Below are 26,030 nucleotides of genomic sequence, written 5' to 3' on the forward strand. Positions count from 1 at the left end.
TCCAAAAACTGTGCCGAGAAAAGAGCCGACAAAAGCTGCCAATGAATACACAAACGCCTCCTCAGTCGTGGAATACTCACATTTCTGTTGGCATTCATCAATTCATATTTGATGATGTTCGCCCAAGATTGTGTCTATTTGGCAAAATACCTGAGACACTCAAATCATAGTGTGTTGTGATAAAGAAGGTTTTGATCGACTTTAAATGCTCTCCGTTTGCACTTCATGCTTCAGCAACAGGGTTAAGCAACATAATCTGCAACACATTTCACGAGTTGAAACTGCTCCACACATTAAAGGAGCTTCAATGTAATAGCATAACAAAGAGAGATATAAACTGTGAACTAGAACAGTTGAAAAAAAAAAAAGAATTTAAGGAATGCTGGATGTGTGTTATTCATTTTGGGGAGTCAGACGATAAGCCAGTGGAAGATACTGATGCTACTTGCATTTAACCCTGTTGGATGTCACGTTTCAATTTTATCTGGTAGTGGAAAAAGTGCGTTTAGTCATTTTTAACAGCGATTCATCCAGTAGAAATGTTCAGAAACTGTCACAATTTCTTAGCATCACGCATGCAAGTCATATATCACTGAAAAACTTTGTTGTGTGTAAAGGTAATTTCACACCAATTACCATTATACTGTAAACAGCAATGGATTGGGATTATTTGGCTTTCAGAAGGCACATGATGATACCTAATGTCAAGTCGTGTTTCACGGTAAATAACATTACAAAGCTCCAACAAACTCAACGGACATGCAAAACTGCACAAGCGCCAGTTAAACTGCTAAGGAGACGGGGGTCAGGGATTCACCTCTGAATGACTCCCAGCAACCTTATTAAAAGCTCCCCACTGTGAATTAGCAGTAATTTCTACGTTAACCCCAGCAGGTCGAGAGTTTGATTCATTAAATGTGGAGATCTACCCCATATCCTAAACAGATGTTCTCTGAGTCATGTAACTCCTAAGAGCCAGGACTTTTAATCAGCACCATCTGATGCAGAAGAGCTGCTGGAGACCTTGACCAAGCATCATCCAACATGAAAGTCCACCAACAGCGCTTCACGTCCAGGCCTAAAGAATCTAATCCTTGACATACACTTTTTTTTTTTAGCTATCTTGTGGGTTGGTACAGTCATCTTATTTGTCACTGCCTGACGGAAGCTTTGAGACACCAACGCAGTGGTCTGAAAGTCCATCTTGTGTAACGATGGTTGTTGTCAAGCTCGCAAATAAGGCCATTAGTTTGCCAGATGTGTACACACAAGCTACAATGACACATTTTCCTCCTCCAAACAACCCTGAATACACACAGTAGAAGCTCAAAGTATTTGTATATGAATATTATAGAAACAAAGAGAAAGGTAGCTCCACCTGAGCTGTCAGATCATAACAGCTTTGGGCTGCCACAATGGGGAAAGATAAATGATGCTTTTCTACGCCTACGTTTAGAGTGACATCGCCTTTCATCTTCTGCTGGGACTTTGCCAGGAAAGATTCTCACTGTGGGGTTTATTGCTCCAAGCCATAAGCCCAAACATGTTTATTTATTTTCACAATTCAAAGAGAAACTTTTTTTCCTCCCCTGTTTCTGTAATCTCACTCTCTGTCATTAACTTTATGGGAATTTCCATGGAATTCTCTCCCAACAAGTGCTTGTTGGGCATAGGGAGCCATATATGAGGGTGTGATGGCTTCTGTGGAAAGATGGTGGTTATTTCACCACATTTTTATTTGAACTCTGCTCCTGCTGAGCATCGCCGTCATGAGAAACACCAAAATATGTCGAAACATGAAATAGCATCCCAACATTTGTGTACATCGGATTATGTAATCGAATGATGACACAATCTAATAAGAGCAAAAACAACCTTTTGGAAACTCTTTTGTTCTTCTGTTTCTGAGGAATTCAAATGGATACATAATGTGTACTATTCATAAGGATGACAATTTATAAACATAACGTTTCAACTACATAATAACTGCTTGGACGTATAATTTACAATCGTCTTTTAACAAAAAGGGAAAGATTTCTAAAATACAACAAAAACTTTAATCCAATTTGTTAAGCTATTTTAACCTTTCTTTTACAGTCACAAGGACAGAAGAAATACATTTCAGTGTCTTCAAGGACCAGCTTCATTGTATTTGAAAAGATATAAATAAATCTAGAAATCGATGCTATCACCACTCTCAAAATACACTCATCTGACCACAGAACAGGTGTCCACTGTCTTTCTGTCCATCTGAGACGAGCTCGAGTCCAGACAACTCGGTGGCCTGTCTGCGCAGAGTTGATATGTGGCGTCCTCACTGTGTAATACAGTTTTAGGTTACATTCATGGAAAGAGAAGCACCGTGTTGAGTAAAAAAAAATATTTTGAAGGTACCCCCAAGTGGTTATGCTGATCGCAGTGTCCTGATGCTTTCTTATGCAGTCCCACTCGAGGGCTCCAAGGTCAAACACATCCAGCAGCGGTTTCCCTCTTTGGCCGTTGCGCAGTGAAATTTCCCCTGAGTCTTTTCACTGTATTATGACTGTGGGTTTTGAAATTTTATATCGAGACATGTTTCTGAGCTTATTGACGATTCAATAAAGTGTGACACAAAGTGGTGAGCCACGACCCCTCCTTGCTTGGAGAGACGCAGCCTGTGGTGGAAAGCTGATCCTTACACCCTCACCTGTCACCAAGTCATCTGCTGATAGTAGAATCTTACAGAGCCCCATCTCTCAGCTCATCTAAAGTGTATTGGCGGCATCGGATTCTTGACTTGTTTATATGTCAAGAAATTGGTTGGGTGAAGGTATTAAACGAAGGAAATGTTATAAATTCTGCAAGCGCTTCCGATGTATATTCAAGAACAAAACCGAGGAGCTTGAGAAAGTAGAAGAAATATATTGTAGTTGATCATTTATTCACTGAGAAAAATCATTCAATAATGCAATGACAAAAATATGTGAACCTTTATGGCTAGCTGTCATTTTGATAGCGAAATTAGACTCAGATGTTTTGAGTTTCAGTCAGTCAGACTGAAACTCTGTTTTTTATCAACATCAGGCTTCTACAAAGGCCTGACAGCATGTTTGTGGAGGTGTGTCGTGGCCCGAATGAGGCAGTATTCTGGGGACCTTCAAAGAAGAGTTATTGATGTTCATCAGTCTGGGAAAACTAACAAAACCACCTCTGAAGAGTTTGGACCACAAAATGAAGGAAATATTGTTTCCTTCCTCGAGACGGATCACCCAACAAGGATCACCACAAGAGTCTACAAGATCCCAAACAAACCAATGGTAAACTCTAAACACTGGATGAACCCTCTCAAATTCCCCAGCTGTGCTGCAAGGAGGAAACCGCCGCTCTCCATAAGGAACACTGGTGCCTGTCCGCAGTTTGCTGACGATCACGTGGACAAGCCTGAAGGAAAAATATTTTTGCATCGAAATTAAACCTAAACAGAGCTTTCTGGTTTAATATAGAAGTGTTATGTTAGAGGAAAGGAACACGCTTCATATCAGCATAGATGACCTTATGCAGTTCATCCTGGAACTGAATCTGAGGGACAGTCTACCCTCAAAAATCTCTTGAAGACTCATCTCTTGTAAGAACCCTTCGTCATTGTTAGCCTTAAACGTCCTTTAAAGATATCTGTTACTTATTGCTTATGCAAGCTTTTCTTACCGTACCGAAGCTTCAGTGCCTCTCCTCATTTTGCATAAAAGTGTTTGGCAAAGAGAGAATGGTTATTAAAATCATTTATTGGTAGAGCCAATTAAAAGTCCAGAATGTCATCCCAAAAGAATAGTTTCCCAAACACCTTATTTAAGCAGTTTATGAGAAGAAAAACAACTAGATTTCTTTTGGCAAAGCTGTTCTGTACAGAAGTGGACTAAAGTTTCTCCAAGACGTGCAGGACTGGTTCAGAATATTAGATGAGTTAATCCAGACATAAATTTTTTTGTTTTGTTTTATTTTCTGTTTTGCTTTACTTGATTAGTTGGTTTGTTTTGTTTTTGTTTGTTTGTTGATTTCTTTTTTTTTTGGGGGGGGGGGGCATGGATGCAGCAATAATGTAAGCCCTCAAACTTTAAAGCATCACCGTATTTGAATAAATGAACACAAACAAGGAAGCTTAAGGGCCTTTTTTGCTTCCTGTTGAAAATGTGCCGCACATTCATTGCAGATGAAGCATGTACTTCATAATTTGATGTGAGTCATTGCTATTATTGCAGTTCTTATTTCCCTTCCTCCTCTTCATGACCTGTCTTTTGCTCTTAATCTTGATGGAACGCTCACATTCAGTTTTCCCACACATTTGAAATGTGTCATATGCACAGCATTTGCAGAAAGCCTCTCTTGGCTTGCTTCTAACTTGTCTCCAAATCGCCATCCAACTTTCTCTCTGTTCCTCCATGCAAGCCCGAGCTCCAGGAGGGTTACTGTGGCCCCTGAGCCCCATGATGTGAAAGGGGATATGTTCAGACAGCCTACAGCAGGCAGCTCGCTGTGCAACTGGCCGCTGCCTTTAGAGGCTGTCGGCAAAGCAGTTAAACAGAGAGAGGAAAAGAAGGGAGGCACAGATATGAAAATATAATCAGAGCACAGAGAGGCAGCTTCAGCTCCTGCAATCCCAATGTAAATACTGCACATTCTCAAATTCACACACACATACACACTAACACTTTTGGCATCTGTCTGGGGGAGAGATCAACTACGGATCAACCACAGAGCTTGGCTCTGCCCCCACTGGCTGTCCTCATTCTGCAGTGCTGCAGAGGTGAAACACCATGTTGGTTTTGGAGGCTTTGTGATTGCCTCTGAATACTTTGTTCAAGCAAACCATTATGAAGGCAAATATATGCTGAGAGTAATGGTGTGTTACTGCATGGCTGTTTGTAAAGCAGTCAGCTCTCAGTGTAAATATTGCCTTTACTATCTGGAGTTTTCTGTGCCTATATGAAAAAAGTGTTCCAGATGGACTTACCGGTAGTCCAAGCCACAATGTTTACTTAAAATAGGACAAAACTGATTAGTCGCAGAGCAGAAAGCCCACTGTTTTGTTTGTGTTTTTTTTTTTTTTGCTCAGTTCATGGCAAAAATTGATGTTTTGGTGAAAACCTCTTTCTGGGTGGCACAAATCCCCTCTCAAACTGCATCATTTTGAGCTCACTTCGTGCATGTCTACACACACATGACAGGAATGCAGTTTTAGCACCTCGGCTGTCGTCCATAAGCGCAATTGCTCTTTATCGAATTGTGGAAGTATTTCACATTTTTAACAGTAAAAGTGGAAGTGCAAGTGTGGATCTAAAGCTGTAGAGGACTAGTTGACAACCACATCCTCCTTTCAATTTTTGGGTGTGTTTGACAGTTAGCAAAATCAGGTGATCATATGTGGGGGGGTTTCGGCAGCCTATGAACCTCCTTCAGGAAAAATCAGAATGGACATGTTCAAATGGAAAGCAGATTTTAAAAAAATACAGATTGAATTCTGAACTTTCTTTGTCACTGCTGCTGAGGGATTCAGTGCATCCCTTGTAAACAAGACAGACCAAGAGATATCATTTGTTTTTTCTTTCTTCACAACATGAGAATGATGCCAAGATCAAATGTGTTAAGATAATGAACCTCTGCAGCTGTGTTAAGCAAACACATGGAGAGTCTGCAGGAGACTGACAAGACAGGACTGTGGTGTCTATTTCACAGGGTTCGCCTCAAGGAATGCAAACAGCTTCTTAGCTGGAGCAACCAAAAGCCCGTTCCAATGAATTTTAAGTTTACAAAGTAGGAATAATTCTGATTTAATCCAATGTATTTATGTGGTCCCATATCATAGCAAAAGTTGTCTCTGTTGATTTTGAATTAGAGTTCCACAACATTAACGACAGAACGCAAACATTTATCCCTTTAGGTAAGCAATAGGTGACAAAGAGAAGAAGAAGAAAAAATCCTTTTTTAACAGGATGAAACCTCCAGCTGAAGCAGTCTCAAGGAGAGCAGCCATCTGCCTCAACAGAAAGGGGTGAGGGGAGAGAGAAGAGTGTGAGAAACAACAAACATGAGCAGGTCAGTCAGGCCCGTAACTGCAGGTCATAAACATGCAGCTCTGCAGCAAAACATCTCTGCAGAAAGATCCAAGGTGAGAGAACCAACACAAATCATGGGAGAATAGAGGACAAAAGTAGCAAAGTTGCAATAGTCCCACAAACGAATGGAAATAAGAAAAAGAGGAGACTAGACAAGAGGTAGTCAGAGGACTGAAGAGATTCCCCCAGCAGCCAGGAGGGAAATTTTAAACCTGATCTCTAAAGTTCAGAGGGTGTCTACCTGCTGAAGTCAAACTGGGAGCAAACCTACAGGAGAGGAGCCTGACAGCCGAAGGCTCTTCCCAACAACAGACTTTTAGAAACTTTAGGAACCACAAGTAAGCCTGCGGTCTGAGAGCAGCGCGTTCTGTTGGGATAAAATGTTACTATGAGGCCACAAGGAGACGGATTTTAAATTCTATTGTGGTTTTAAGAGGGAGCCAATGAAGAATAGCCAAGGTTACAATTAGATAGTATGTTCCTGAGATATTTAGGGCCTCATTACACTCAAACACTAATTTCGCTTTTGTCTGAATTTAAAACAGGAAACTTGCAACCCATCCAGCCCTTTATGTCTTCAAGACATGTAAATCTAACTACTTGCTGATATTACTAAAACTGGAATCTTTCAGATAGATAGAATTTAAACCAGCCTGTAGTGGTCCCTTTAGTTCCAAAAACTTGCTGTGATCAACATTATCAACCGCAAAAGTTTTAGATGAAAGGCAGATTGGATATAGATAAGTATAATGACTCGGTTCGATCTGGAAATGTTCATTGAGCAAAGAAAAATATTTTTTAAGAGCCCATTTGGGAAAGGATCAAGATGACAACGAAGCTGATTTATATTTCACCGTCAAAGTGAAGCAGAACTCACGTGTTGGTGTGAACCCAGCAAAGTAGCTTCCCTGCAGCCAGAGGAGTAACTATACGTTGTGGGGATATAGACAGTGACAACTGTGGCTGACCTATTTTACACAAAAAAACTACTTTGTTCAAAGATAACACCCCTGTGCAACACGAATACAAAACGTAGGAAGCTGTAAATTCATCAGGTTGGCCCACAATGCAAACACAATAATCATATTCTACCTGCAGCTATTTCTTCATTTTAGGAGTTTCATCAGTCCCCAAAAGCGAATATGTTAAAGAAGCTGCTGACAACTAAAGACTGTGGCTCTTTACCAGCCTGGCTACAGTGCTGAAAAGAAACCTGAATTTTCTTTTCTCTATGTCTGATATAATTACAAATTACACACAGGCTCAAGTCTCCCAGTGCATGACTACCTTTTCCAGATGGGAAACAGTTTTGGGACGTTTAACATTTTCTGCAGTAAAGCTAAGCCAACTGCCACTCAAAACATTGACCGAAGGCATTGAAGTGTGTTGGACTTTGCTACGAAAGGTGGCGATATGCCACAGGCCAACTTGTTAGAATTGAGCTTTTTACTTTTGACCAATTACTTCAATGACTAGAACAAATGACAAACAATTTAGCCGTTGGCAAATTGCTCCCATCTCTTTTTTTTCTTTCTTTCTTTTCTGTTTACAAGTAAGATGCACGCTATCAATTGTGGTTATTCTCTGTTGTTACTGGCTGCCTCTTTTTCTAGCTCTCGGGACTGGAACTGCACGGCCTGCAGAGAGCACCAACGCCAGTTTGAGTCCAATCGAACGCATTCATGCAGGAATTATTCGACGTCACACAGCATTATCTGGGTGTGTCAGTCTGACTTTGAGAAACTTGATTTAGTACATTTTCAGTCAGAGTACGTACACGTTATTTGAAATGAAAAATTTCACCAAAATAACAACAATTAGTTTTTTTCAAAGGTTATGTAAAGGTACTGATTGTTTTAATCGTATCCTTAATCTTTTCCTGACATCAACTGAGCAACATGGAGTATTTCATCATCATGTGCATGTAAACTTTCTGAGCGAGTGGACTGATAAGATATAGAGTCAAATAAGGGCCATCAATACCTGCATCAACATTAAAGCCGCCCACTATAATGACTTTATCTCCTCCTCTGAGTTGAATTCTTTTTTTAAATGATAAAGATAAAAGCTCTGGGCAAAGAGCAGGCGGACGATACGTGTAAATAATTAGAAGTCCCAGCGGCCTTTTACCTCTTTTGCTTCCTTAACTTTGCTGGGGCTGAACAAACGTTCCTCTTTCTGACTCATTGGTATAAATAAAAACCACTGAGGTGAGACACAGATACCCCTCATTGAGTCAGCAGCGACAGCAGGACACCATGCTAGTTAATCATAAACACCATCTGTACACTGAGGCTTGTGTCTGTCTTTGATATGTGTTTGTGCCAATGCAAGCGAACCACCTCACAGAGCAACTGCACTTTGGACCGCTGCGTTTGTGTGTCCGAAGAGAAGGCTCAGACTCCTTCCCTCTATCTGAATATACTAACTGAGATGTAGCTCGTTAATACTTGAGAGCGACACTCCATCACAAAGGGGATTGTTTGCTTGACCTCAACTCCTCAGTCCATCAGGATCCAGGGCCCAGTTTGGTTTGCCAGTCCCACCTAACAATGTTTGCTCTGCTTTATGGTCTCTCTGTTTGCTTTCCCCTTCACTGGAGCAACCACCTCTGGGTCCCAGCAGCGTGAGAGTGCTGCCACATTTGGGGTCTCCAATCTGTGACTTAGCCCACCCAGAATGCAGTGCATCAGCTAATAGATAGAACAGTGCCAAGATGTCACTCCTCCCTTTACAACACAGGCACACACGCACTCACCCAAACAGCAGCCATATACCAGTCCATGTGCATCAGAGATCTCACTTCAGATAGGCAGCTTTTATCTGCGTTGGCAGCTCTCACCTCAGGTTTGTCATGCTTCCCTTGAGGACATCGTAAAGTGAAATAACATGCACAAGGAGAATAAAGGAGCCATTGTCTTTTTTTTCTCCCCTGCGGCTGAAACCAGTGAATGAAAAATATGTTTCCATCAAAGGCCGTAATTACCTGATAGATTTATTCCTGAGAGTGTTGTAACTGATTTCAGAAACACAAGAGGTGTCAGACAGATTAAGCGGTTGCATTAAAGATCCGCAAAGACTAGCTCCTTTACTTTTTCTACTGAACAGTGTTTGTTTGCTGTCTGAAGTCAAAAGAAAAGTGCTAATTAACGGAGCATCCTAGTCTTTGTTTTCACCGTTTAGCTTCTGACGGCAGCCTTGGGTGCTAATTTGTTTCATAGACTTTTGGTGCAGTTAAGCCAAAATCACGTTTGATATGCCAAGAAGCTGAGACTGAAGGATTGATCTAATATAAGCTTCTTGTGTTTTTCCAAAGATTTATGGATATGTATCATAGTTATTGTTTTATTTGCGCTGCAAGTTGTAGTTTTCCCCTGCTTCTGTTTATCCCTACATGGCAAAAAACAGCAACCACAAAGCTTTGATTTACAAATCCACGCAGCACCTTTGTAATAATTGTTGAAGGGTGTTATTAGTCTACATGCTGGAGTGCAGGAGGATCACATGAGGCCTTTGGGGGGGGGGGGATGGGCAGAGTTTTCAGAGGGTGGTATGGCTTTAAGAGTTTACTACCAGCGCCACACTCGCACACTCTCCGACACACACACTCTGCAGAAAGTTTGGAGGCCAGGTCAGCAGTGGGATACCGACGGATAGGAAGTGACGGGGCTGCAAGAATTTACGAAGGAGGAAAAAAAAAAAAAAAAAGAAAAAAAAAAGCGAACTATATCAACACAAAGCAGAGTGAGAAGCAACGTGCCAGCATCGGACTATCGGCTGGAGAGGGAGGGAACGGGATTGCGCATGATCCCAACAGCAACACCGGAGCGAGAGACTTTCAATTGAAGTTAAGTTGCCAGAAGTGAAAAGCAGAGATTTAAGTGAAGTGGGTATGGCCGTGTGATATCCATGACTGCGACAGCAGCTCTGGGGAACTACTGGCACACACGGCACCATATGGATCAGTGACCTATAAAACTGCAGCCCCGCTTTGAATATGAGGGGAAAGACTTAAAAACGAGCAATCCGAGAACACGGTTGGATGGCAGGGATATGAGCGCATATCTTCGGATTTCGCCTCGATTATTTACTCTGTCGGGTTCAGCTTCGAGTCTTCGGGGATGTTTGCGAGTTGCGTCTCTGCGGCTTCAGTTCGGATACTGACCCGTCTGTGCGCCCTGGTGCTGGTCGTCGCTGTGGGACTCGGGTCAGAGCTGCGGGTCCGCGTCCGGCTCACCGATGGAATGGTGACCGAGGAGGTTTTGGAGGCGGACAGCGAGAGAGACGCGATATCGCTCGAATTCAAGCAGGGAGATGGGACCCTCATCACCTTCTTGGCGGACTTCAAGCAGGTGAGAAGTGCTTTTAATTTGATGTCGTTTTCGTCATGGAGGGACGATCCTCTGCTCACCCGGTTGAGGTGAGGTTTAGATTTCCAAATGACTGAATTACTGCTCTACCTGAGCCAGAACTTCTCACAACTGAGTTGACTTTATGGTTCCCAAATTATAGACCGAGGTCCTGGAAGTCTCCTGGAGGTCCCCTTGTAAAATAGTAAACGTGGTCTTAAATGGTTTATTAAGACTCTTAATATACAACCCATTCTGTGGGACACGGAGGAGAGAGCAGATAGATATTTGAAAGAAAACGACCACTCTTGATTATTATTAAAGTTGCTCAACATTGCCATGTTCCTTGTTTTCCTGGAAACTACTGAAGGGGCCAACCTTCATTTTGGGGGACACTAATTTAAATTGGACCCTGCTGGTTTTTCACTGAGCTCCTTTCCCCTTGATGGAATGAGTCCGTAACACTGGCCCCCTGGTTCAATGTAAATCGTTACCACAAAGCCAGTATGCGGGGTCACATATCAAAGGCTGAAAATAAATTACTCCTAAAGTAGAGAACTCCCAGGAGCATTCTACTGTAACTTGAAGAAAGTTTCATTCATCTTTTTCCATCCCCACACGAGTTTCACAGAGACCGTGACAGCTGTTGCTCCCAAGATGCAGATGCCCACAGACCCCGATGGCCGCAGAACTTCTGCAGCTCGTGGCTCCAGTCCAGAGCTGATAATAAGTGACCACATTTAGCATTCTTCTAAAAACAGACAAACAGATCCAGTGTCCTTCCCTGACTAGATTTGTAGGCTATGGTGTGGGGGGGACACTCGGAGGTGCACAGGGCAAAGGCATGTGTCTGTGATGGTTGCTGTCACACAGAAGCTGACAGGTTGGCGAGATGTGAAGGGGGAGATTTACCAGGATTAAGTGGGCATGTCTGACCTTTTTGATCTGCACGTCTGGTTCACTAACCAAAACAGCTAATTTAGAGTTGAAAGAGAGGAGGCCGTCATCCCCAATCATTGGTGGCTCACTCGCAGAAGAGGGCATACATACGCTGATCTGTAAACTTGGGGCGTTTTCTTGGTGTTGCTGCATCCTTTCACACACATTACACAAGTGCACTCAGACATATAGCTGCTCATATGCTTTTGTTTATTTGAATGAAGCCAATAAAACTCCTTAGATCACTTCACTTTCCGCCGTCTGATTTATCTCTTCCAGTCTTGGGTCAGGCTCGTTGCCCGTGGCTGCATCTTTTTCTTTGTCCTCCTCTCTGTCTCCTGCTGCATGTGGTTTCCATTCAGCCCTTGTGCAGTATCTCCATGATTTATGGAAAACTGGATGAGCTGCCACTTCTCGCTGCCACGAATATACAGTTTAGATGAATACCATGCATGTAGAGGAGTGTTTAACAGGAATGTTACAACGATGCTTAACAGCCAGACTGCTGGGTTCAAATCTTCCACTCAGGCTCACGCACTCCTTTGCTGAATTATTCTTGTTTACTCCAAGCTGATTGAATGCATTGGAAATAAACAAGCATTGCTGGCATCACTTCTACAGCAGCTCTTGAAAAATGTCCAGCAGGCTTCTTGCTCTTTACTTCTTTGTGAATACGTGGCAAAGAAAAGCAGTAAATGTTATAGCCATTAGATGGTGGTGGAGTGGTCTGGTGGATGTGAGAGGGAAGTTTAGTCGACCTTATCCGAGGGATGAATCACTGCGAGTATCAGCCATACAGTCACTTCAGGAGGGCTATGTTCGCTCTGAAGGCATGTAGACATGGAAAAGATGATGTGGTTTAGCCAGCTCACGACACAGCTGTGTCATGTTTAGTGAATCTCAGCATGTGGATAACACGGTCCTCCAAATTCTCCTGTGTATCAAAGCAGCTTCATGTGAGTGACTTCATTCTTACCGGTAGTATTTGCAACTGAATCGGCCCTTAATGATGTCAGATAGTCGCGTGGCATCTAAAACTGAGTCTTACTTAGCATTTTGGGTGAAATTTTAGCAACGGGAGACGCATGTGAGCACAGATGTTGTGTTGTGGCTTGGATCGGAGAATTCCCTAACCGCCAGTTCAGCAGAGATCTGCTTCTTTTCCTTCAGAAACTGCTGCAACAAATTAAGGTCTGACACAGTGTAAGGCTTTTAGCTGCGTCGTAAACCATGTCTGAGAGATGAATCTAAAGGAAATGTCTCGCATATCTCAAGGGTTGTTTTTAGGTTTTCCAGATGACAAAAAAATTGTCAGAGAAGCTAATCAGCTTGTACTCTGCGTGTCTTGCTTTCATGTCCAACTAGTTGGTTTGATCAATGCAGGAATGTGAGTGACTCCCCAAGACACTTGGCTGAGTTAGCACTTGAAAAGGTTTTCATTTCTGGGATGCGATCGTGCACAGTTGCATGCACCTTGGCCTTAAAAAGACTTTAGAGAGGATAGAGTAGGCTTTTTATGTTTAAGAAGACTTCACCTTGGGCACACAAAACTTGCAAAACACAAATGTTTGAATGACAGCAGCTGTATTGGGAGTTTGGCTGCACCAATACGCAGTTACTGTTTTTACAAAAAGCTGCAAAAAAAAAAAAAAATGGCGCTTTCGAGTTCCTGTGGAGCACCGTTTGAGTCGAGTTGAGCTTATAAACGCAGCTATGATTTGATCCCCAACTGCACTGTCCGGGTGTTAGTTTTGAGAAACTTGAGTTTGTTCAGTTTTGGTTGGACTAACCTGTTTATGTGGATTTTTATAACCTGGTTTAGGTTGGACACACAACAATTAGTTTTTTTTCACTAGTCTCACAAAAATGGGCTTTGTGCCTTTTTTGGGCAGATGCTTCATGTAAACGGTTGCGTTATAACAGTCACAGTTTGAAAAACCTTCAGTGTTGAGGCGTGGTTTGAGTGATCTCTTGTTGTGCTGATGTGACGAGAGATCAACAGATGACTGGAGGCCACTTGATAGCTTCTTACATTATCATGTAAAATGGGTCTGGACATTTAAAACAATGGCACTCTGGTGTGAGCGTGTGGGCCGTTGGATTAATTCGGCCACTTTATTCTCATCTTATGTTGACCTGAAAATGCGAATTGTGTTTCAGCCTCGTGCTGTTGCTGCCCTCGGGTCAGTTCACTGCGGTGTACATTGTGATTCTCTTCAAAGCACTGAGGCTTTATGGTCGCACCCAAAAGAAAGCTCACTGCAAGAATGAGGTGGAGATTCTTCACAAACCATCTCAAACCGAACATTATCGGTTGGCCTGTTTGCGTTTTGTCTTATTGGGATCTCCAGAGTCACCCATTTTGTCGTATTTCTTTTCATGGTTCATGTATAGGCCATTAAAACTGTTCCGTTGGTTATGGACTGTGACCTGTACGACCTATTGGGCAAACTCCTTTTCTCCTTTCTTTTTTGTAAGTGGGAAAAGCCATTGTTTGCCCAGAGAGAGGCAGCTGCAGGTTGTTTTTCCTGATAGCTGGAACTGTACACTTTTGCATGTTGGTACAGTCACTTTTTCTTTCTTTTAGCTGCCACTCCTTGCCTCTTACTCATCCTTGAAACACCATCCCACTTTGTCACTTGCACAAACTTGTTAAAAGTCCTCTTTGCAGGTAAGTGTCACCCATTCTGGGGAAATGAGTCAGACATACAGTTGTTCATGGGAAAGCCTCACTGTTCCAAAGGTGACTGTGAGTCATCGATAAGCCGCTAAAGTCCTCCAGGGGTCTTTTCAGTTAGTGACAGTGAAAACACAAATTGGAAATATTTGGCTTAGAAGACCTTCTCTCACATGCAGTTTAATTTTATACATGTGGCATCGGTCATATAGAAGCAACATTTATAAGACACATTAAAAAACCTTTCCGCTCATTGTCTGCCATTGTTATTTGTATCGCAATGCATTATGGGGAGTAGTGACATAAGAGAAATATGAATTCGGTTTGAGGCTGAGTGCAGTATAAGTGGTGAAGACGAGGCTGAAGACATTGTTGAACTTTTACCCAACGATGCAGAGGATCGGACGAATTCTACGGCGTCAGTGCAACAGCTAACTTTTAATGCTAACAGAGAAGCTCGGCCCTCTGAACGAGCTGTTTAGGGTTAAAGTTGGTAAGGGACCGAGAGGGTATGGGGCCTTGACTGAGTACTGTTTCGCGCTAGTGTAGAGAAATGTCGTTTGAAAAATTAATGGAAGCTCTGAGTATTGTTTATTGGTAAATGAACTGAAATTTGAATCGACTAAGCAGAAAAAGATTTCTAGGATTCAAAAATAATAATCGGGTTAGATTCATTCTGAAACGTATGTCCGATGCGACCCTAGCTGTAACGTAATTGAAGTGGTAACCGTTTACTGTTGCCACCTTTAGTCATCATCTGCCTAGAATATAATGCAATTGCAAAGTAATGGTGAGAATTCAGTTCAAACGTGGGATCAACATTAAACATTTGCAAAGCTGTAACTAATTTAATTTAATGTAGACACTACTGAAATGTCCAAACCCACGAGGACAGGGCGCCAGAGTTCAAAACATCTGATAAACACTGAAGAATCCTGAAATAATTAATATATTTCATTGTTGGGGTTTCTTTTTTAGAACTTTTAGAACCTCAATGTACTCTTGACTGATGCATACATTTTATAGTTGTTTTGATTTTCCCTTTTTGATATTATTTTGTTTCTTTATATATTCCGTTCTGTTTCCACTCTGTAAATCTTTTATTGCAATGTGCGCAGGCAGCAGCGTTTTATAAAGATGAACTCATAAGTCCTTCTCCTCATCACTCTTTGTTCCCTGCTGTCTGGATCCTTGTAAAGTACCCTCTTCCACGGCCCTGTTGTGGCCCTTCATGGCCCCACGTGGCCGCCGGTTGGCCTCTCAAGGCCTCTTTGCTCCAGTTGGTGTCTTTATCCTTTGTTCCCCTCCCACCAGCAGCAGGCCAGATGTTCATCTATAATGCTGCTGATAAAGAAAAAAACTTTCCATTTACACCAGCTATCATCTGGCTCTTTAATTCTTTTTCTTTTTCCCCCAGAGATGAGGGACAGTAGCCCGCTTAGTGCTGTGGTAACAACCTTTGATGGACAGGCAGACTGCAGCTGCGGCTCGTAGTGTGCATAGTTGTAACCTTTCTAACTACCTCTGAGGTTTTAAGATTGCACTTGGCAACAAAAAAGCTAACAAAGGGTACACCCTGCCAAAGCTTGTGCTCTGCTTTGCACAGCGTGTCCTGAAATGTCCCTTTGTCAAAGTCATAGCCGTTTCTTTTTTTGGGGGGATAGTGCTGCCTGTTTAGTTTCACACTAGTTTATTGTGTTCTACTTCAGTGACAGTTCAGTCTGAGTTTTAGTAATAGAGTTATAAGGGGCCACGCTTGGGGAGGCTATTACATCATGCCCTTTTGCCAAAGAAACTCCGATCTAGTGTCACCTTTCTTGTCATGAAACAGTTTATGGTGTCAAAAGTCTAGAAAAGAAAGGAAATGAGTGCCTATAATGAATAATGTGGGATCTAGTCTTTTACTCGCATCACATTTGAGCCTTCATAAGAGTAATAACACAGATAAATCAAATCATTTGCAATGTTTTAATTTCAGTATTGTTAAGGATGCTTGTAGGTTGGTGTTATAATTGGCTTTGTTCTTAGACATGTATTCGTATTCTGTATGTCACTATACAATATATGTTCTGCTCATACAACACAATGTGTGTCCAAGACTTTAGGATAACATATCAGGACAAAATAACTGGGTCAGATAAAGCGTCACTATTAACGCAGATAGGTCTGGTACGTTAGATACACGTCGTTTATCACATCCAAAGAACATGACGAAGACAGTAGTAAGCCTGCTCATGTCACTGAAAACTGTCCAATTATACTCACGTGTTAGTACAACCTCTGTGAGATAAAGGTGAAGTGTTTCTGGATATAGGGACTCGGCCCGATGGATTTCTCTGTCACTCCCAGTCCAGCGCTACCATATGCTTTACATGTGACCACTAATAAATACTTTGTTTAGCTTAAGATTGCTCCAGCTTGTTCTTGGGCTTCCAATGAAAGAATCGGGCTAACAGTAGTGCTTAGAAAAATGATATATTCTACAAATACTTGCCTTTAAATAAGTTAAGACTTCATCTAGTTTGAGCAATGCTATTATTTTTAATCCCTTACCATAAAATAACTGTTTTTGTTTCTCCTGCCACAGGATATGAAAGATGTGGAACAATATTTAGAGGCTGAATGGGACTGTAGTCGTCTCTATTGTTTGCACCTTATCTACCTGCTTCATTTCCTTCCCTGTTAACACTCATTGTTTACTTCCCACTCATTTCCTGAATGCAAAGTCTCCATAAACTCTTTGTGTGTCTGGTTAATTGTATCCAGACTCCAGACGTTTGAATTAACGAATAGTTCCCTCCTTGTGCTCTACGCAGTTTGTGCATAGGTCTTCAAATCTTAGATAAAAGTTAGGGGCTTCTCTGGCAAATTTGCAAAAGATACCTTTCATGATAGCCAGGAGAATAGCCGAGGGGAACGCCTTTCTTTCCATGGCCTCCGGTGTTTTGATTGTCTACTTGCTGCCTCTGTTTACTAATTGGTTAGTTCTTTGGGCAGCCAGGTGTGACCAGCCCTAAATGTGACTCCACATTCCTTTCTTTGGAACTGCTGTAATTAGCTTCAACTCAAGCATTTCTTAGCTCAGCGGCTTTTCTCCTGCTCCTTTTGTCTGCGTGTGTCTCCGACTCTGTCTCCCAAACTGATCTTTAATCCCTGCCCACACCTGTGCTTTTTGACTGGCTCCACTCCTACTCCAAGGCAAATACCCTCCTTATTACCAAACAAGGGAAATCCACATGTTGTTTTTAAAGGGAAAACCGGAGCCGTTTAGGTTGTCTTGGGAACTTCAGCGTAAGTCTAACATTTCATCACTTGTGTTTTCACCAGCAGAAGACAGACGGCTCACCTGACAGACTGTGTGACGCTGATATTGTCTACTTTGATATATGGGCTTTAAATTAGCTTAAATGTATTGGTTAAAATGAAATTTCTGTCCCACGTAGGCCCACATAGATCCCAAGTGACTCATCAGAGTGTGGCTGGCCAGTAGTGGTCCACAGCCAGACATCAGCCTTATCAACACAGAGGGTCTTAGCAGGGATTTGAAAACAGGAAGAACCCCCTGCACAGGGGACAGCTTCTGGCACACTGTGTTTCTATGTGACCTTATACACGTGTGCATTTGGTTATGCTTGAGTATCAATCCTTGCATGCTAGTTTGAGCCACTGTAGTCGGTGTAGCACCCAAAAAGAGACGCACCTATCTTTTAGTAGATTTTTCACATTTAACCTGCTACAAAACCCTTTCACTATCAGTCTTCAACCAGCTCTCATTTTCACAGCCAGTAAAGCAGGTATATACTGAAGAGACTGTGTTTGGTGAGCTGGATTACAGTGACGGAGAATGTTCACTGTAAATGGCGCCCTGTGAGTGTGTGAATGGGCTTTTGTGCACCTCTTTAATAATCTGGCCCACCTAAGGTAACCCACCAATGAAACAAGCTCCTACTCTTTCTCTTTCTGTTTAACAGGTCTCTGTGTCCCACTCGTCGGGTTGCATGAATACAGATATGTGTTTGGCTGCTGGCCAGTGGTAGTTTGTCAGCAAATGCACAAAGTTCTGGGTGTGAGAGAGCAATGTTACGGAATCTGTACTCGTGCAGATTTTTTTTATAGCAATGCTGACAATTACGCTGCTCTGGTTGGGGGAAAAAAACTTGAGGCTATGCTGTCCTGTGATTATGCCTTTCTTTTTCAAGACAGGCTAAAGTTGCTCCTTCAATACCTAATGTGTATACCTGCTTATTTTCTCTAAAGTTGGTCTGCAGGCCTATAATTTTTTTTGCAGGTCAGTGGAAATGCACGAACTAAGAGGTGACTCATTTTTCTGATGTAGCCAGCAGCGCTTTGAGGCGTAGTCCTGTTCTTCTTTTTGAAGCGTTAGAAGGTCAGCCTGACCAGGATGTCTTCATTCTAAGTTCCTACAACAAATGGGATATTTCATCAGGAATTAACTGACTCTTTACTTACGCATAAGAACATGGAACCAATTCTTCCTACTGCTCTCACAGAAAGCTCCCGCCTGTGCCATATTGACTTATCCTGTACCCATCTTTTCCCCCATCTGCTCTGCATGTGATTCCCTGACCTCCTGAAAACACTACCGACCCACCCGAAAGGTTTTTTTTAAAGATGTAGCTCCTGTTTGATCGGTCAGGTCAGTACCAGCCTTCTCCTTGTGTTTGGATATCGCCTGTCCTCACAGCACAACAGGTGTAACACCTCCTTTGATAACGGCACTGAATATTTTTCTCAGTTGCTTTTTTTTTCCCCCTTTTCCTTTCAACATACTTTGACCGTGTTTGCAGAAATGAGCCGGTTCACAAATGTGCCGGTGCTGGTTTTCAGGAGGCCGTGAGGAGTGAGTCTTGTCTCGTGCAGACAGTTGAATCCACCAGCTTCTGTGTGGTGGATGGTGTGGCGATGATGTCATTTTCTTTTCTCTGTTTGCTTTTAGAAGCCATGTGGACTGTTATTCAAGCAGCACCTAACTGCTATTCACACATGTTTGTTAATTCAATTAAATGGTTAGAATCCAACGTAATGTCTTCTGACAGTTAATGGAGACTCATTGGCTGCACCCTGAAATAGTGTAGTGCTTTCAAAGAAGTGCTTCCCGTGTCATTAGTTGAACATTTTCAGGATCGATTTAGAGTGTTGGATAAGGAATTAAATACCATTTAAATGTCTCGGCGGTAAATCTCCACGAGATGCAGATTTTTAGAATGAAGACCAGAAAGAGGAGGGATGATGTTGCTGCATTTTTTGTTGAACAATGTGCTTTTTTTATGTTACAAAATGTTAGCATTGGGGACAAAAAAGACTGGAAAGGTGTGTAATGCCAAAAGAAAATCACCTCTACACTTCTCTGGTTGATTGGCAGACGTTTGGATTTGGATTATTATAAAAAGATTAGGAGAATCTTACTAAGGCTAAGAGTATAAGGGCCATGGCTGACAGCCAATACTGAATTGCTGAGGTCCTCAAAGCCTCCGGCACTGCTGCATTTCAACAGACTTGATTCCGTCATGGGAATCATCTTACAGGCTAATAGACTCTTAGTAAAACAGACTTTTCAGGGCCTGAGCTCCTTTAGAGGCTGAGGTGAAACTGAAACTGCTCCCGTGGTCTGAATAATCAGAATTTCAGATATATTTTGATATTTTGGAAAATTTGCCAGGCTGCTTTTTGTTCGGAGCAAAAGAGGAACGTCCGTCTGATCTGTTATCTGGGCTCCCTTCGACAGTTCAAAACTCTGTTTGTGATGATATAGGGTTGAATCCCGCACATGGAACGACCAATTTGCACACCGAGAAAGGCACTCTTGATTCGAAATGACATTTTCAATGTCTTTTTAGAAAGACAAAGCCAAGCCACGTGGAATGGCTACAAAGTGAAAGAGTGTGTGTGCAAAACTGGCCTGCCTGCAGTCCAGATCAGTCCCCCACTGAAAACATTTGGAACACTGTGGGACAAAACAATATGACGATGGATACCCCTGAACTACATCGAGCAAGAATAAGAAAACGCTTTAGCCTTGGAGCACGATAGCAGCCGGTCCCCTTCGTTCATAGATGTTTTTACACAGTGTTGTTCCAAGAAGAGGTGATGCAGCACAGCGATAAATAAGGCCACTCAGTTGAGACTCAAATTCAAAGCAAGTAACTGCGCTCGACCAGAAAACAGCGAGGCTCACACACCCCCATGAAGAAAACAAAACTGATTAAGCTGTTTTTTATGGGCTAAACAAACCAGATGTAACATGCCCTCTGCCTTCTAACAGCGGCAGTTTAGCTGGCTCCTCCTGTTTCCAGTCTAAATGTTAAGGGACGCCAAATTTCTGCTGGCTGCATCCAGCGTACACTAATGAAAGTGGCATTAATGTTACTCACTGCATTTGCTGCAAGAAATCCAATTATTTCCAAAATGTTCAACCACTCCCTAAGAGATTATTAGTGTGTGGAAACGATTTGGTTTTGAGACGTCTATAAAAGTTGCTGCCACAGTCAGCACTATTGCCCAACCTTTGCCCCTTTCGGAGATGTTGGCCACCATTAATCAGGGCACATAATGACACAAGAGGAGGAGAACTCATAGTCTGCACTTAACCATGGAGTCACTTCCAAAGAGGCAAAGTTGGTGGAGCTACCCTGCTCCTCTGTAATTACCCACAGAGCCCTGGGGCAAATTCATGTGGCTGACACGAATGTGCTCCCTCTTCTTTCCCCCGCTGCCTACATATACAATGTCCCAGTGCGGTGCCATGTGTCTGCAATATGGGAGGCCTCTGCGTGTCCCCACATTTCATGGTGCTTGACCTCTCTGTGTCAACATTGCGCTGCCATTTCCTCATATCTCACTCCGTTCACTGCGATAAATATCCCCCCCATTCTCTTTAGTCGTGGCGTTCTGTTCAGGCCATTTCAGCTTTTGGCTTATCATTATCTCAGTATGAGAACTGTTGAGGTATTTAATTTCCACAGCCTGTGTTTCTGTCGTCCTTTGAGTCCATGTTGTCTGAAACTTGAAGCAGTTCACAGAGATCAATATTTGCTTAGTAATTTTCCTTTCAAAGGTCAAATTGTATTGCACGATTGTCTTGTACAATATACCCTTGATTTCATTGTATGCCTGCCAGAAACTGTTTTCACAGACAAAAGTGGCTCTTTGAGTGAAGAACCAGTGATCATGCAAAGTAGTTTATCAAGAACTACAGAGTGTAAACACTTGAGAGACAGGATGTATTGCTTTCTTGCCAGTGAGTACTTTTTTTTTCTCTCTGTACAGGAAGTGGGACCAAAGAGCTTAGGAAGAACTCTGAGGGGTTATCTCTTAGCTGTTTATCTGTCGCAGAGTTCCTCCAGCTCAGGGCCTGAAAGCCTTCAAGCTGCTTCTCCTCAGCAGCCTGTTTGCTTCAGACGGCTGTGTGAAAAGTGGAGGAGGGGTGTTTGGGACTGTGCGAGTCTGTGCTGAAGCTGGAGAGGGGGTGGAGGGGGGGTGGTTGTCTGATGAATAGGAAGACAGGTCTGCTGCTCTGCTCTCCCCACTGTTGGAGCTTCCCATCATGCTTTGCATCCCCCCCCCCCTCACAGAATTCTTTACGGCCTTGGGTTTGGTGCCAGATCTCTCACACACGTGCCAACAGAAACACTTTGTGAAGTCCGACTATTTTTCTTTACTAATGCAGTCCAGCATAAAACAGCTTGTGCCTGTGAGAAATTCTGATAACTTTGTCAAAAAGCTCAGATCCGAGGCTTTAATATGACAGCGCAATTAACCCGAGTTTGAATGTAGCTACATTGCACAGGCCTGCAGACCATTAAAAAGTATCAACAAACTGTCAGATGAGGCTTTATGGGTATGGTGAACATAAATCGCTCTTTACTTTCAGCAGACAGCAGTTTGAACATCTTAGAAGGCCGCATATTGAATTACTTGGAGTGTCTGGAAAAGTGCTACGTTAAGTACCGTGATGGAAAGAATATTTGTTCTAATCTGTAGGGGCTGCACGCATAAACAGTAACTGATTATGACCTCTCCTCGATCACCACTCCAACGCCCTCCAGGAATCATCTGTTTTTCTGTTCAGCCAGTCATCGTTCCTTCCCCGGTCTCTTGCAGGATGTGAAGATATTCCGAGCGCTGATTCTCGGTGAGCTGGAAAGAGGGCAGAACCAGTACCAGGCCCTGTGCTTCATCTCTCGCCTCAACCGCAATGACATCATCCCCAGTGAGTCCATGGCTCGTCTCAGACAGGTACGACACAGCAGATTATGCACTGTGGGAACATTCTGGTTCTTAATTTACTGATTGCGGGCCTTTTTGCTTCTATAACGTGTTCTTTTTCAGACCAGTGGAAAGGAAACGTGCGTATTTGGGTGTTTATTTGACTACACTTTGACTACTGTTTGGCTAAAAAGTTGGCCAAGTTGTATTAAGGAGAGCAAAACACAAATAAAAAATAAAAAAGAGGGCAAAGAACAGAGGAAAAAAAGGAAAATTACAATGTCAAGTAACAGACGTTGGAAGCAAAACCAAATAAACAACACCGATTGATACACTGAGTTGGACTACTGATTCTCAGCTCACATTCACACACCGTGTAAACACACACCATTTTTTTCACATCCAGAGTTGCTTTCATATTTCTCTGAAGCCTTGTATTGATCATTGGAGAGTCGGGCAGTTGCGTAAAGTCTTGTCCAGCACAACCCATCAAGTGAAAATCATTTCTCATGCTCACTCTTTCCAACATTGGCATGTTGGAATATGCCTGTGCCATTAGGGAAGAAGAAAACAAAATGTCTGGACAGTCGGTATATTCAGGCAGTCAGCTGACCTCATGTTTTGGGCTCATAACGTTGCTGAACCTAAACCTGACCAACTGAAGCAACCCAGATCCTTTTGCTTAGTTCACAAGGCCATGAGCTGTTTTATAGCATCTTGGTTTCAGACCTACTAATTCAAAAGCCAGTGTTGTGTCAAATAATGATCTCCTGCAAATCTGATCCCCTTTATTTGGCCCAACTATGAAACTAAGTAATTTATTAAACTTCCAAAAAGACTTTGGGAAAACAGTTATGGCTTCATTTCATCGACAGTAGAGTTAATCAGATGCTGCACTGATTAGGTAGATCTAAGGCAAATATGTTTAAAATGTAGTTATACGGTCTATGAACTGACTGAGACTGGCTGATTTTAGAAGGCAAGTTCTCCCATGTGTGCACGAACAGATGCTGTCAGCGATATTTAAAAGTTAAGTACCACTAATAAATAATTCAGTAGATTTCACCAAGAGAAATCCTCAGTGGCGTTTAAAAAGTTGACTTATGTTTGCTTAAAGTGCTTCAATACAACACAGAGAACATATTTTCCAGATTCTTTTGCCATCTCTTTTCTGAAGTCATGGGTTGTGGATATGGCATTTTATTCCTGAAACTGTAGATGAAACATGGATACCTTTCTTTTCTTGGTTCCTGGTTATAGTTAGGTATCCAGCATATTCTACTGTGTTAACAAAAAGAAATTTTGAACATTGATTTATCTATTATTCTATTATTCACACATCTGTTCTGAAAATGTCGTCATGGAAATCATCAACTGGGCAAGTCTCATGGTGATGTCTGTCTCTCTTTTTTTTTTTTTTTTTTTCGGCTGATGCACCTGTGGTGTCCCCACATGAGTTAGATTTTTTTTTTTTTAAGGATTTTCATCTCTTGTGCTGTTTTCCCAGAAAAATCCTCAGGCCATTCGCTTGGCAGAGGAGCGGAGAGGACTGGAGCAGCTGACGATGAGCGCGGCGGTCAATCTCAGTCGAGCCGGGCAACTCAGCTCGCACATCCACAACATGTGTAGTGAAGCTCGGGAGGCCGTTTACGTCAGAGAGGCGGATATCAAATACTGGCTGGACAAAGGTAATTGATATTTTTTTTAATCCCTGAAACATGCACAAACTCTGTTTGTTCTCGTGTCTCTTTGTTGTCCGTCTAGCATCTTCAGGTTGTTTCTGTACACTGCATCTCTGAAATAACACTCATTGTCTCTGTGACTCAGTCTTCCCTGTTTCTATCGCCCGCACACCTCTTTCCACTTCATTCTCGTGCCATAACTCGAAGTGTAACATCTTGATTTTAACAGATAAGGCTTTGCGATTGTCGTTGACGTCCCCCTTTTCTCTGCCTGTGTGACGCTTCACCTTCCCTGTAGACTTTCCATTTTTACGATGAGAAAACGCTTTAAAACACAAATAGCGCTGTGCCAGTTTGCCGTTCCATCATTTCCGAGGCGTTGAAGACTTATTTAACCATTTGTTTTTAAAAGGCCGTTTGCAGGGGGATCCAGACCCAATGATCCAGCCAGAGGAGAATCCATATGTCCGCTGACAGCTTTCTCATAGAGAAAACAATGTTGATGGTCATGGTTCACCAAACCCAGTCATCTGCAGAGGGAATCATAGCAGCATCTCCTTAGCATGACAAAGCTCCCGTTTTACTGCTCTTTCTCTCCTTCTTTTTAGCTTCTTTGTCTGCCCTTACCGGCTCAATACAGTATTTAATTGAGTGAAATCAAAAAGAAGAAGATTTCACGCAACTGTGTAATGGTTTGTGTTTGTTTTAAATGCCTCAAGCCCTGATGATACTGCCTGTGTTTGTGTTATAGGAGTGGACGGCTCTATATTTGAAGTCCTGCCCCAAACAACAGAGGTGCCCAGCTTCCAGGCGTGTCACTCTACTAAAGACTTGTGGCAGCCGTGTCTCTGCACGTACAGCCTGCGTCTGGAGTGGTACCCATGTCTGCTGAAGTACTGCCGCAGCCGGGACACCACGGGCAAAGGCTCCACCTACAAGTGTGGCATAAAGAGCTGCAGCAAAGGCTACCATTTCACTTACTATGTTCCCCAAAAACAGCTCTGTCTTTGGGACGAGGAGACCTAGCATTTTGTTCTGGATGGTCAGGAAAAGGAAATATGCTTGTTGTTTTGTTCCCGCAGCCAAGCCAGTGCTTCTCCACCCATGCTTTTAAAAACTAAACACCGTAACACTGGAGATCGGTTTGTTTGAAAGTGAAGCTGTCTCTGATGGGGAGTTCTGGGATCCAGATGTGCACGTGGAAACAGAAACAGAAATGTATTCAGGTTCCAAGTGAGACCAAAACCTCAAGTAAGGAGAGACGCAGCGGAACCGCTAACTGAAACTTTTCTGGGAAATATGACACATTACTGTAATATTCAATGTGACGTTGCTAAAAAAAAAAAGCTGTCACTCTTGTGCCTTTTTTTTCTATTTTTCTTTTTTTTTTTTTTTTTTGGGAGGAATTATTGGAGAAATGACACATGACAACGACCATGACCTCTAAAACACGCTACAGTATGCACAAAGCTGGACGGTGCCATTCTGGTCAATTTAAAAACCAGCAGAGGAAGAGCAGTGTCCCGTTCTTCCTCAAGGGAGTTCAACAAACATAATCTTCCATCCTGGTGAAGGAAAATGAAGATGGTGGATTTATTTTTCTTATAAAGCTCTGTGAAAGACTGTAGACAGACAGCTAAACACCTGTTTATAGCTAAAATAAACAGGCTGACAAAGAAAATGCTTCCCCAGTGCTGGCTTTATTTATTTTGGTTGCAAAGTAAAATTGTGGAAGACTATTTTTGTATCTTCTTTTCAGCGTAACCTCATCAGTTTTCTTTCTTTCTTTTTTGTATTAAACAAGCTACTAAGTCAACCTCTTTAAACCACAAGTCCTCAGTATCATGTAAGTAGTCAAACTCCCTAAAGAGCGATTTACCTTCTTGGACTTTGGATGCTGTTTGTCATATTTCTGTGTTTCTCAGACTTCGCTGTTGTATCGATTTAATATGTCAGCTTATTATTGTACTTGATAGGTCAGTCAGATTTACTCTCCTTTAAGGGCGAGAGTCATGCTCACAACTCGCATTCTAAGTCTGTTTAAAAAGCACCAAGTAAACCAAAGTTG

The 26,030-nt window shown here is 42.4% G+C and overlaps 1 protein-coding gene across 1 annotated transcript; it reads left to right on the top strand.

Moving 5' to 3' along the window:
- Window positions 1-9,646: 9,646 nt before the first annotated feature.
- Window positions 9,647-26,009, top strand: oafa (OAF homolog a (Drosophila)). Its single transcript, XM_072392481.1, is given in 5 exon segments — window positions 9,647-10,179; window positions 10,182-10,441; window positions 22,176-22,310; window positions 23,788-23,968; window positions 24,714-26,009. Coding segments are annotated over 5 exon segments (888 nt in total). The 5' UTR covers window positions 9,647-10,142; the 3' UTR covers window positions 24,989-26,009.
- Window positions 26,010-26,030: the final 21 nt, after the last annotated feature.

Source organism: Leuresthes tenuis, unplaced genomic scaffold, assembly GCF_036924035.1.
Source record: "Leuresthes tenuis unplaced genomic scaffold, fLeuTen1.0.hap1 SCAF_9, whole genome shotgun sequence".
NCBI lineage: Eukaryota > Metazoa > Chordata > Actinopteri > Atheriniformes > Atherinopsidae > Leuresthes > Leuresthes tenuis.